We start from the raw sequence: 12,965 nt of genomic DNA, 5'->3' as shown, positions 1-12,965 counted from the left end.
GTAAGCATTCAATACTTCAATTAATTAATCAACATTTATTCATTAATATTCCTTGTATGGTGACACCTGGTGTGAATTTTAAAGATTCTAAAAAAGAACGAGTGAGACACTATATCTGCTTCATTTTAGTTGATGAATATCTAATACACCACCATTAATCAGTGCTTTAAAATGATAATCCTGACCTTGACTTGAACTTCTCCAACTAAACTATTTCTGTTATAATACAGACACCCCTTAAAAGTTATATTATCATGACACAAACTAGAAAACTTAAAAATAAAACAAGTTAAACAATTGTAAGGCAAACCACCAAGAATATTTTAGCTAGTAGCTATTATAAATTTTGCTTACCAATCAGAAATTTTAAAAATTAGTAAGTGAAATATATTAAAGTTCTGTACTATCAAATCCTATAAATTATCAAACACAGATTATACAGTAGTTTGATAGTCTTTAAATTTTTTTTTCTGATGTTAATAAAGAGGAAAGAAGAATGTACACTGTGGCATTTGCTCATCCCTCTTTCCCAGAAAGGGACTGTTTTCATTCATTCAGAAAACATTTATGGAGGGCCCTCTCTAAGGGCTGGGAGTATAGAAACAAAAAGATTCAGACCTCTGGCCTCAAGGCTGTTCATAGGAAAATCAAATACTTGAGTGTGTCTAATTTTTCTTCTTTGGTATTTTTTCTCATCTTGAGAGTTACCGAATTCCAAATCCAATTTAAAACTCTCCTCGTTCCCCCTTCTTCTTTGGCTGCTACCAACTCATTCTGAACATATCTTTACTCAGTATACCTTTAGTATTAACACATACACACACACACACACACACATATATACATATGCCTGTTCACATGATACACTGTAACTGTACCAGGAATACAGCTCAGGTAAAAAATCCAGGTCACTGCACATGGTAGGATCTGGATGACTGGCCAGATAAGAGGTTGAGAGGGTCAGGGTGAGAATTTATCAGACTGCTCCTGGTACAGGTATACACTAGAAGAGACGCCCAGTGAAGAGGTGTGACTGGCTAAACACTAAACAATAGCGACCAATAATAAAGGCCTTCAGGATCAAAAATAGACCTAAAACATCCTACATTAAACGCAAACACATGAAATATTCTGAGATCTATGGGAATTCAACTCACAGATAAATAGGTTGCAACTCACAGATAAATGTCAAGGGACTAAAGTAAAAAAGAAAAAGTAATGTATCTTAAAAACACATTAAGAAGTGATAATATGCACAAATTTACAAATTTTTACAAACCAACCCCACTGTGAAAGAATCTTCAAAGTCCACTAAAAAGTGTTGGCAAGGAGGTAGGGAAACCGGAACCCTCATATATTGCTGGTGGAAAAGCTAATGGTGGAACCACTTTGGAAGTGCTGGTTTCTCAAAATGTTCAATACTGAGTAAACATGTGACCCAGCAATTCCATTCCTCAGTATATATACCCAAAGGAACTGAAAACATATGTCCACCCAAAACCTTGTACATGAACGTTCATAGCAGCATTATTCATAATCGCCGAAAAGTGGAAACAAAAATGTCCATTAACTAATAACGGATAAATAAAAGGTGTTATGTCCATACAATGGAGTATTATTCAGCCACAAAAGGAATGAAGTAATGATGCATGCTACAACTCGAATGAACCTTGAAAACATTAGGCTAAGTAAAAGCAGCCAGACAAAAGACCAAATATTATATGATTCCAATTATGTGAAATGTCCAGAACAGAAACAGAAAGCAGATGAGTGGTTGCCAGGAACTGGGTGGACCCCAGAATGGGAGTGACTGCTAATAGGTACAGTTTCTTTTGGGGATGGTGAAAATTTTCTGGACTTAGCAGCAATAGTTGCACAACCTTGTGAGTTAATATACTAAAAACCACAGAATTGTACACTTTAAAAGCGTGAATTTTATGGTATGTGAATTTTATCTCCATCAAAAAAAATAAAAAGAACCTTCACAACATAGCCAAATCTACAAACCTGAATCAAGGTATCTTAGGGCCATATGAATAGGCAAAAAAGTATCTGCAAATACTTCCTTGACTTGCATTTCAGAAACACTTACCTTACAAGTTTTAAAATGATTTTTTAGAACTTGTCAATGCTTCAAGTTATTTAAAAAATGAAAATCGGGTGACAACAAAGCAAGGAGAGATATTTAACGCAAACTGTCATAATATGGAACATTTTGGAAATCGTGGCAGGCAAATTATACACAACTTCAAAGCTCTGACTGCACCTTCCCTCTTCCTATCTCCACAGAGAAATTTTATAAAATTTCAGTATCCACAAAGTTTTTCCTATACATTTTCAAATACAGAAAGAATTACAATATATACTTTGGCCTAACATCTTCATTACCACAAATTTGTTCTACAGATACAGTCACAGATTTACACAATTACTGATGCTACTGCAGCCATTTGCAACAGTGACACGGAATATCCCAAAATAATATTTATTATCACTAAATCAATCACAATTCAGCCATAAAATGGAATACCATGTAGCCATTAAAAAGAGAACTATATTTGCTTGTAGGGCACAATTTCTAGAATCTTCAATTAGAATAGAAAATTGAAGTAAGGAAAAAAGCTATGTTACCAAGAGAGGGAGGCTAACTCCATTTACATACCCATTTTTGTATTGTTTTACTTTAAAAAATAGAAAACATTTGCATGAACTGCTTTTTAAATTAAGAAAACAATGGCTGAGGGAACAAATTGGGAAAGAAGGGACCAGTTTCCATTTGCTGTAGACTAGGCCTCAAGTTTCCCCACAAGGCCAATAAAAAATAATCTGAAACCAACCTGCATCCAAAATTATTTCAATTTGTCATATATTACACTGAAACAGAGATCTAGTCATTTTTCCAGGAAACCAAGTCACTGAGGGACACTTGGAGAAATCCCAGGGAATGTGGACCCTTACTACTCTGGAGCTAATGAGAAGAGACCCTTCCATTACCTTGGCTTGAAACCTCAATAACAGCACTTTGATTTTATATAATGCAACTGCAACAATTCTTTCCTGGGTATTCTGCATGGTGATATTTTCTGAAGTCAATTCACTGGTCACTGACTTTTGAAGGCCAGCCACAGTGCCTTTTATTTCTGTGAAGGAGGAAGATTTACTCCAATGACTTTGGCAAAAACTTTCCTTTTTGATCAAAAACAGCCTAAATGTTCATCAATAGGGAGCTAAGTAAATTATAACACATTTAAAGGATGGAATACTGAGCAGTAATTAAAATCAAATGAGGCAGTTTTGTAGGTACAAATACAGAGCAATCATTCTACTAAGAAATACTCTGAAAACAAAACAATGTGCAAAACCTCACATTATATGCTACCGTGTATGGGTATGGTAGAGAATGCATACATACATAAGCATGCGTAGTTTACTTCTCGAAGGATTCACAAGAAACTGGGAACACTGGTCATCTCTGGGGAAGAAAGCGAGGTGGCTGCGAGACCAACTTTTCACTGTATACTCCCGCGTACCTTTAGAATTAAGAGTTCTGTACAATGTATTACTTTACTTGCCCTAAAATTTCATTAAATGCTATTAAACTTCTTTTTAATACAAAAAACAAATGTATAGAGGTATAAATAAATAGAGGCATACATAACAAAGGGCATAAGGAAAGTGAAGATCCCTACACCTCTTTGGCAGGGCCATGGGTCTGGAGAGCACATCTTTAAAGGGGTCAAGCTGGCTTCACCCCCTACACCGACACCGCCATACTCTGGAACCCGGCTTGCAGACACCAGCCAGGGACAGGTAAACTTACAGCAACTCCTCCTTTCTCCAGTCGTCAAGGGCCATCCACCAAAAGCTGAGACACCCTCCACTCCACTCAGCTGCATTTAAAATAGACCTTACTTTCCACACTGTCCATCAACCTTGAATACAATTTCTACTAAATTGCTTTGCCCAAATACTTCCTAAATTAATGTTCTGACCATTCCAGCTTCCCTGGTTCATCAAGGTCTGAGAGCCGGAAACGGTTTATAAAAACCCCTCATGCCTAGCTTTACACATACACTGCGAATTCCTTCAAAACCGTAGACAGCTATACTGTTTACAAAGCGTTTTCACACCCATCACCACATTTAATGCCTTCACACGATTTAGTGACAATCCTGGCAAACCAAACAGCTGCCAGCGTTGATTCATTAGTCTTAAAGCATTATAGAATCCACAGTAATTAAACACCTTATCAACGGGCTGCTTTTCTACCTGCTCTGACGAGCTTTTTTAAAAAGTGAGAACTCTGGTCACTCAGCATGCCGAGTGGCTCAAATGCCCGAAGCACGGAAGGGGGGATTATCTCTAGGAGGTCTGGGGTATGCAAGTGTGTGCGCCCAAGGAGGAGGAGAACGAAACCAGGACCAGGGAAAGGGAAGACTTGGCTTCCGAGCTTGATTTGGGAAATGCTGCGCCCTGCTCGACTCGCTCGAGATTTCCTACGGAGCAGCACAGCGGTTTGGCAAACGCCAAACAAACAGGGCAGCGCCCGTGCCAGGCGTGTTCAGCGCACTCGGGGAATCCTCTGGAGCTAATTTCAGGGGTTCAAACTCACACGAGAGCCAACCGTGCTTCCAACTCTGGCAGGCGATAAATACAAGAACTTAGGAAAAGCCAGAGGGGGAGGAACACGTACGAGGCGTCCAGCTGACGCCAGCAATTTAGAAAGGTGACCCTCGGCCCATCTGGCGAGGGACGGAGAGTGCAAAAAGGGTGAAGTTACAGCTCCTAACAAACGCAGATGGAAACTTGGGGTAGGGGGGCGCCCCCAGGAAGCCTGGGTCCTGAAAGGGGGTGTGGCCGGCTGGGGCTTTTACGAAGGAAGGGGCTGGAGGCGTGTCAGTCCGGCCCCGAGAGGTTCCGCTACAGTCTGGCTGGGTGGGCTAGGACCCCAGCGCGGGGTGCAGTGGGTCCAGGGTGCCCCGCCACCCGCTCGCCAGCTCACCGGAGATGTCCAGGTACAGGTCGTCCTGCCTGTCCAGACGGTGCAGCTCCTGCGACGTGGAGCTGCGGCTCTTCTTCACGCCCGGCGAGGTCGACGAGGAGCGTTGCGAGCAGGGGGGCGCGGCGGCCCAGCTCGGCCGCCGCTCGCTCTTCCGCTTCATGGAGGCGGCCGCGGCCCGTCAGGGGGCCACGACCATGGCCCCGCGCGCCCACCGAGGCCACCGCCAGCGAGCGCCGGCCGAGCCCGGGGGGAGGCGGCCGCGCAGGAGCCGGAGGAGGGGCCCGGCCCACGGCGCCTGCCCCGCTCCTCCTGCGGCCGCTGCGGGACCCGCGCCGCAGCACTCGCTACAGCGCCTCCTGCCGCTGCCGGCGCCCCCAGCCCGCCTCCGGGTCCCCGCAGCCTGCTGGCGCGGGCCGAGGCAACAGAGCTGCCGCCGGCAACTAGGGCTGGCCGGGGTAACCGCGCGCGTCCACGGCGGTCGCGGACGCTGCTGCGGAGGCGCTGGAGCACAGCGGGCCGCAGCTCCCGAAGACCCCAGGGGGGCTGTTCCGAGGAGTTTCATTCACAAAAAAGGGCCCACAACCCTCCTCGGGGCCCGCAAACGGAGGCCTTTCATTGGTCGGTGAGCCGTGACGTCACGGAGACGGGTCCTTTCTACAGGCAGGTACCAGGTGACGCCATAAAGAAAAGTCTGAGCGGTTCCACCAATCAGAGATAAAGTGTGCCCGCGACCCTCTGCCAGCACCCTAACTTTTCTGGTTCATGTGCTCCCTGAGTGTCGAGATCACGATTCCCAACCTCCTTTGCCGATTTATCAAACCTTTACGAAGTCCCACCCTAATAACTTAACTCCAGTTCTTGGGCATTTATGTTGTTTTGTTTTGTTGTGTTGTGTTTTTAAATATTTCTTGGTTTCGCTTGTAATTTGTGCCAAGTGAAAGAAACTGTTACAATGGCTGCTGGCTTGAAAAAGGTTATTGACTGAGTAAACTGTCCGCAGCTGTAGATATAATTAAAGTAAAGTTGATTTTAGAACTTCGAAAGAACTATTTAAATCAGCTGCGTTCTATTTACTGACCCATGCCCTGCATTGAAGACCAAATACTTCTCAAGGAGTCGAAAGAACTGCTTCAACGTGGAAACACGATATACTGTAATGTCTTGCACCGCACAGCCGCGGATTCCTCGTCTTGGAACCCAGTACCCGCATTAACTCAGTAATTTTACACACCAGCTGCTGTGTTTTTCTTAGCTAAGGTGTCGACAGGTCCGATTATATCATAAAGTCTTGAAGCAAGCGGCAGCCTTAGTCCTTGAACTTTTATCTTGCTGTCGGGTAACAGCCCTTCTGTTTTCACTGGGTTAAAATAATACCTTATCTGTCTCGACCTTAACCAAAACTGACATGTGCCTTTTAAACACATTTCCATGGTAGCGTCTAAAAGGGGCGCGAGGATTGGAGGGCAGTCTAGATTTCATCGTCCAAAATTTTACAGCCTCTGCAAGCGATTCCTGGTTTTCGTAAGCATTTTAACGTTTTAGCGGGCAGTTCTGCAGTTACTGCCAGTTTGGAAATAAAAGATGAATTTGAGTAAGCCTCTTTGAAAGCCTCCCAGAAATGCAAATTTTGATAGACTACCTCAAGAAGCGCTACTTAACTTCTATTGTTCTGAGCCTTCACCTTTAATTATGCTAAATAAGGTGAGGAGGGGGCTGGGGATAGCCGGTTCTGTGTGGATCTCAGTCATAGGCTGGACCAGGAAGTTTTCTTAACCCCCTCTTTCCTAGGGAAATCAGTGAAGCCTTAAATTAAAAACGGTGTACGTGTTTGTCTGCAGAGGCAGCAAAGAAGCAAGAGACTTGGGAGGCTGTGAAGTGCTTGATAAGCAGAAACGGGGCCAGGTCATGGAATCTCTATTTTGACCCCGAGAAGGAGGCTGTTCATACCCTTCTGTGGGTTCAACCTTAGAAAGGTCCACCTGGTTTTCCAGACTCAGAGATTTTACCACAGTAGGTCTTGTTTTGAGTAGATATTCCAGCTGGCTGCTTCTGAGAAGTGAAAGCCCAGGGGCCATGGGAGTTGGCATCTTGGTTCCCTGGAATTATCTAAATACAAGAACCTTTTGACATTCTGTTTTTTTGAGAGTGACTTATCTAAATATCAAACTAAGACTGAAGCGCCAAGATGTATATCACTCGCTTATACCAGTTCATTTCTCGCACCTTCAAATATAGTGTTGAGGCTAGAAATTCTACCAAAATGCATATGATTTAAATGTTTAAAGCATCAGAAATACAGATAATTATACCATTTAAGCATTTGCACATTTTACAAATGTGTAGTTTCCTAGTTTTGTTATCATAACATCAGTAAGAGAGCAGGTATATGATTACACTTTGTAATTATGTGGGAAGGTCTCCCTTTCTTGGGAATAGGAAGTCCATGTGCTAAGTATACATATTCAAGTTTTAAACCCTATTTATATTTTGTTTTTTAGGCCATGTTTAGATGGTGGCAGAAAAGTGCTATTCCTGAGCTGGTATTTGTTTTGTGGGTCACTTAGCTTAATGAACAAATTGACTCTTCCCACCTTTCAATAAGCTGACCTCTGGGCTCCAAGAATTTAATGTACAAGAAATGTAGTTTAGTTGGCTTGCTTGCTTGGTTAGTTTGTTGTTCCTTTTTTGACCACTGATAGTAGAAGTTTAGAGCTTGAAAAGCACCTGAGGCAATATTTGATCTACTGCTGTCCTTTCATTGTGAGGACATGGGGACCCAGATAAGTGACAGTTGCTGGACTAACTAAGAACCTAGACACTCTCTCCAAGTCGTTCTCCGAGCTAAGCTTAGAGAACAATCCATCTGGTTGTGATTATAAACATTTTGGGCAGTACAGTGAAAAACAAAAGAAGGTATGGGGGGATAGGGGTTCTGTAAAATATTCCCATCTTTCCTAGGTAAATCCATCCTGAAAGGAAAACACTATGGAACCCTTTCCTATATGTATATTTCAGATAGGACACATTCTGAAAATTTGAAATCTTACACTAAAATTAGAGGAAACTGGTTAATAGATATGTGATGTTAAAGTTTCAAATAAACATATAAGTTCCAGAACCAGTGAATTGCCGTTTTAATTATGTGATGATAAATCATTGGTTCTGGGTCAAGTTTCCATAAAAAGTAGAGACGTTGGACAATAGACATGAGAAAATGAGCACACATTAACATCTTCACTAGAATATTTGAGGAGAGTTGGGTTTTGTTTAATTAGATATTCTGGTGACCCCAGCATTGATCTAAAATCCAAATCCTCCCCCACGTTCCTGTTCCTGACCCTGAGACTGAAAAATGTTTTAGAATTGTAAAAAAAAAAAAAAAAAAAAGGAAAGGAGATGAATGTTTACTGTATAAGAGGCTTCACACAATTGCTTTACTAGATGTTACTGGTGTCATTTTTAGGTGAGGAATTGCACATTTGAGAGATAAATACAGTTATCCCAGGTCATACATTGAGTTTGGTTTGGAAACTACATGTGACTTCAAAGTATGCTCTTTCTAGGGCCAGCCTGAAATCAAATAACCTCTTTAGTTGTATAAATGTCAAACATTTGGATTAATTTCTTTTGGGCTTCAGACCAGATCCTGACATTGTGCACTTTAAAGACAATATTCCTAATGTTAATTTGTTTTTGGGTTATGTGTTCTCTGTGATGGTTGAAGCTGTATGTAGTGCAGAAAGGATCATGTTCTTACATTTAATCCTTTCCTGTGGGTGTGGGCCCATTATAATAGGAACTTGGGGTGAATAGGATCTTAAGTTGAGACGTGACCCACCTCATTCAGGATGGGTCTTAATCCTCTTATTGGAATCCTTCGTAAGAGGATTAAGACAGAAGACACAGAAAAAATGTCCCAGAGAAACGAAGAGATAAAATTCAGGGAAGCTCACAGAAAAAAGCCACTGAAGCCAAAAGCTGGAAGCAATGAAATGAGAGAAGGGAGAGACCAGCAGACGTCGCCATGTACCTTCCCATGTGACAGAGGAGTCCGGGATCGCTAGCAGCCTTTCTTCAGGAAGGAGGTATCATCCTTTTGATGCCCTGATTTGGACATTTTCACAGACTCAGAAGTGTAAACCTGTAAGTTAATAAATCCCCATTGTAAAAGCCAACCCATTTCTGGTATATTGCATTTCTTAAGCTTTAGCAAACCAAAACCTCCTCCCACTAAAATAATAATAATAACAACAACAACAATAATAATAATAATGGAATGCTGGGGGGTGGGGAGCAGGGAATGGTGACAATTCTGGTTATTATGAGTCTTGTGATCTTAAGAGTATGACAGGGTGACTTCACCCAAAAGTCAAAGAGGTCTGTGTCTAGGGGGATGGAACAAGTAATATCTAAATCTTTTCTTCACATTACCTTTGGAAAAATGCTGACATGAGTTTGACCTCCCGTCAGATATTCTGTTATGTCAACAGAGTAGAATATAGTAATCTGGGAGAAAAGGAAAATGATACATGAAGTGATTCAGCACATTCATGCTTCTCCCAAGGCTGAATCGACCTGCTCAGCCTCATTAGCTTCTTAAATTCAGGTCTTATTTTGTGCTAGCAGCTTGTTGCCCTAAAGATATTTGAGGAAAGAAATTATTTTTTTCTCTTCAGTTTTATTCCAAATGACAATATAATACATAGACATGTGCTTGTACTTTTTAAAAATTTAAGCAAAACAGAAATATAGACAACAGAAACTAAATGATCGCTGTCACCCTCACTCCCCAATCCCATCTCCATAGTTTAGCACCATTAACTTTGTATTTAGATAAAAAGACAGATTTTTAGAAATAAGGTTGTTCATACTATGCATACTGTTCTGCAAACTGCTTTTTTCACTTAACATTTTCGAGAATTTTCCTTATCAGTCCTTACTACCAATGTCATTCATTCTAATGGCTGCAGAGTTTTCCCTTGTATGTGTATTCCCTAATTTATTTTCCTATGGCTAGACATGTAGGTTGTGTTGGAAATGAAGTGCTATTACAAACAATGCTAGAATGACTATCCTAAAGAGTATATCCACAAGCGGTGGAATTGCTGGATCAAAAGGTAATCACATTTTAATCTTGATAGATACCCTTGAAATCACTAGTCAATCAATATTTTTCTAAGTTTGAGGATCAAAAATGATATCTCACTATTATTTTATGTGCATTTCTCTGATCACAAGTGAAGCTGAGCATATTGTAAAGTGCTGCATTAGATGTTTGCAGCATTTTTTCTTAGAATTTCTTATTCATGCGCTTTGCCCATTTTCATTTAGATTTGTGGGAGTTATTTATATATTATGGATATCTGCCTTTCATCTGTTGTAGATGTTGTCTGCCTATCAATTCTTTATCTTATTACTTTGTTCATGTTGCTTTACAAAAGTTTAAGATATTTAAATGTCAAATCAATATTACCAATCTTTTTTTAAGGCTTCTAGGTTTTATATCTTATCTTTCCATCCTAATATTTTCAAAGTATTCTTTACTTTATTCAAGTTCTTTTGGAGTTGTTATTATAGTTATCTCTTTAACTCACCTGGAATTTATTTGGGGGATATAGGATAAGGTAGGGATCTAATTTTTCCCAACACTTTGTATTAAATAGCTTATCTTTTTCCATACAGATTTGAAATGCTGGCTACCCTTTTATATGTTCCATTTCAGAACCACACATTTGAAAAATCAAGAGTTATCCTATGTCACACAGTGAAATTGGTTTGGAAAGCCCAGTACAAAAACATATGTGGGTCCAAAGTGTTCCCTTTATAGGACCAACCCATTCTTACAGGTCAAGAACATCTTCTATGGCTTGATTCTAGTCTCTATTCTTTTTTTTTTTTTTAATTAATCTTTTGGTCTATGCACTCTAAGTTACAGAAACTTTATAATATGGTTTGGTGTCCAGTGTGACAAGTTCCTCTTCTGCATTTCTTTTTCAAAAATATTCATATACTATGGCAATCTCTATCTGTTCCAGTTTGCTAAAGCTGCCGTTATGCAAAATACCAGAAATCAATTGGCTTTTACAAAGGGGATTTTTGGTTCCAAGGCTACAGTCTTAACGCCATAAAAGTTTCCAAGCTAAGGCGTCAACAATAGGGTACCTTCACAGAAGAATGGCCAATGGTGTCTGGAACACCTCTGTTGTCTGGGAAAGCACGTGGCTGGTGTCTTCTTCCTTTGCTCCCAGGTTGTGTTTCAAAATGGCTTTCTCCCAGGATGTTTCTTGCTAGGCATCTGGAGGTATTCTCTTAGTTTCTCCCAGGCAAATTCTAGAGTAGCAAAAGTCTACTTTCAATGGCTGTCTTCAAATGTCTCTCTTGGCTGCTTGCCAAAATGTCACTCACAGCTGCTCTGAGTTCCTTTTGTCTGTGAACTCTTTTATAGGACTCCAGTGATTTAATGAGACCCACCCTGAATGGGTGGGGCAACACCTCCATGGAAATTATCCAATCAAAGGTCTCGCCCACAGTTGATTGAGTCATATCTCCATGGAAACACTCAATCAATAGGTTCCAACCTGATCAACACTGCCCCCACAAGATTGCATTAAAGAACATGGCATTTTTGGGAGACATAATACATCCAAACCAGCACACCGTCTTATACCAGATATCAGACTTTGCCAATCAGACACTATATGCTGTGCCTCCTGATATGAAGCAACATGATGAACACAGCATCACCTGTAAAGTATCATCACCAAAAATACTTACCCTGAATCTAATCAAACTTTGAGAGCAAACTTCAGTTTACAAAGAATCACAGGGGATGGAGGAACAAGTAATGACATTAAGAAGCAATCCCACAAATCCTGCACATGGGACTCTCTACAAACTGTCTCTTTAAAAGTAAATGTCACAGGGAAAAAATGGGTGAAATGAGGGGGTTGGAAACCTGCAGTAAATGAAAAAGAGAGTTAAGAGGCATAGCAGCCAAAGGCAATGGATAGCCCCTAACCAGCTATAAAAGAATCTGTTTAGAACAACTGGAGACATTTGATTTGACTGGGTATAGGTGATATTAGGGAACTACTGTTAAATTTGGAGGGGGGGGATGAAAATAGTACAGTATAGTGGTTAAGTACAAGAATGGCCTTATTCTAGTAAGATGCATACTGAATAATTTAGAAATCAAGTGTAACACTTCAAAATGGCTTGGTAAAATGTATCCTATACCTTACCTGTCCATCTATCTATCCATCTATGAAGCAATTATAGCAAAGTATTAACAATGGCTGAATCCAGGTAGTAGTTATTTGGTTTATTCATTGTACGTGTCTCTCATTTTCATTAAAGAAAAAGATGTATCTTTCCATTTATTTAAGTTCTCTTTTCTGTCTTTCAGTACAGTTTTAGTTTTCAGCCTAAGTTTATGAGGCATTGAATAATCTTGGCAGCAATTGTGACTCGGCCTTTTTTCCCCAATACAGTTTCTAACTGGTCATTGCTGTTGATTTTGTATATTGTCCTTGTATCCTACCATTGTTACTAGACTGTACACCTATATTCATATTAAGGAATGCAAACTTTATTTTTAATTAAACATAAGCTACTCAACTTCTTTTGTTCACAAGGGAGATGGTATTTTACATTATTGTGCAGAGTAATTTTAGTTCCTTCTTCTGGCTTCCAGCAATGCCCAGAGGCCTGGTGGTGCAAAAGAAATTAAAACTATTACAATCTGACCAAAGAATAGAACTGACTACTCCTGGGACACTTTAATTTACATCAAGAACTAACAGAAGCTTGAACATTAGGTCTCTTGACTTGATTCTGCATTCTCTCATCATCTAGTTCCTGCAAGTGAAAAGATTTTTACCCTTGTGTTTAGAGTCAACCCTGGGAGTATAGAAAGATCATGATTCAGCTACAGAATTTCCTGCTGTCTCTTATTTCCACTCAG

At 40.6% G+C, this 12,965-nt stretch overlaps 1 protein-coding gene across 7 annotated transcripts in view; it reads right to left on the bottom strand.

The window, feature by feature from the left end:
* The window catches only part of CDC14B (cell division cycle 14B), a 143,531-nt gene extending 137,989 nt beyond the window's left edge, over nucleotides 1-5,542 (bottom strand). For 2 of the 7 annotated variants that reach the window (XM_037798206.1, XM_037798210.1), the window contains exon 1: nucleotides 5,003-5,541. In XM_037798206.1, the coding sequence (XP_037654134.1) occupies nucleotides 5,003-5,162 (160 nt within the window). In that variant the 5' untranslated portion in view covers nucleotides 5,163-5,541. Of the gene's footprint in view, nucleotides 1-5,002 lie in introns of all 7 variants that reach the window. The other 5 variants (XM_037798217.1, XM_037798209.1, XM_037798207.1 and 2 more) reach the window with 4 other exon arrangements.
* Nucleotides 5,543-12,965: the final 7,423 nt, after the last annotated feature.

The sequence above is a fragment of the Choloepus didactylus genome, chromosome 10, assembly GCF_015220235.1.
Source record: "Choloepus didactylus isolate mChoDid1 chromosome 10, mChoDid1.pri, whole genome shotgun sequence".
NCBI lineage: Eukaryota > Metazoa > Chordata > Mammalia > Pilosa > Megalonychidae > Choloepus > Choloepus didactylus.
The sequence above is the reverse complement of the archived record's forward strand: the minus strand, read 5'-3'. Positions and strand labels throughout refer to the sequence as shown.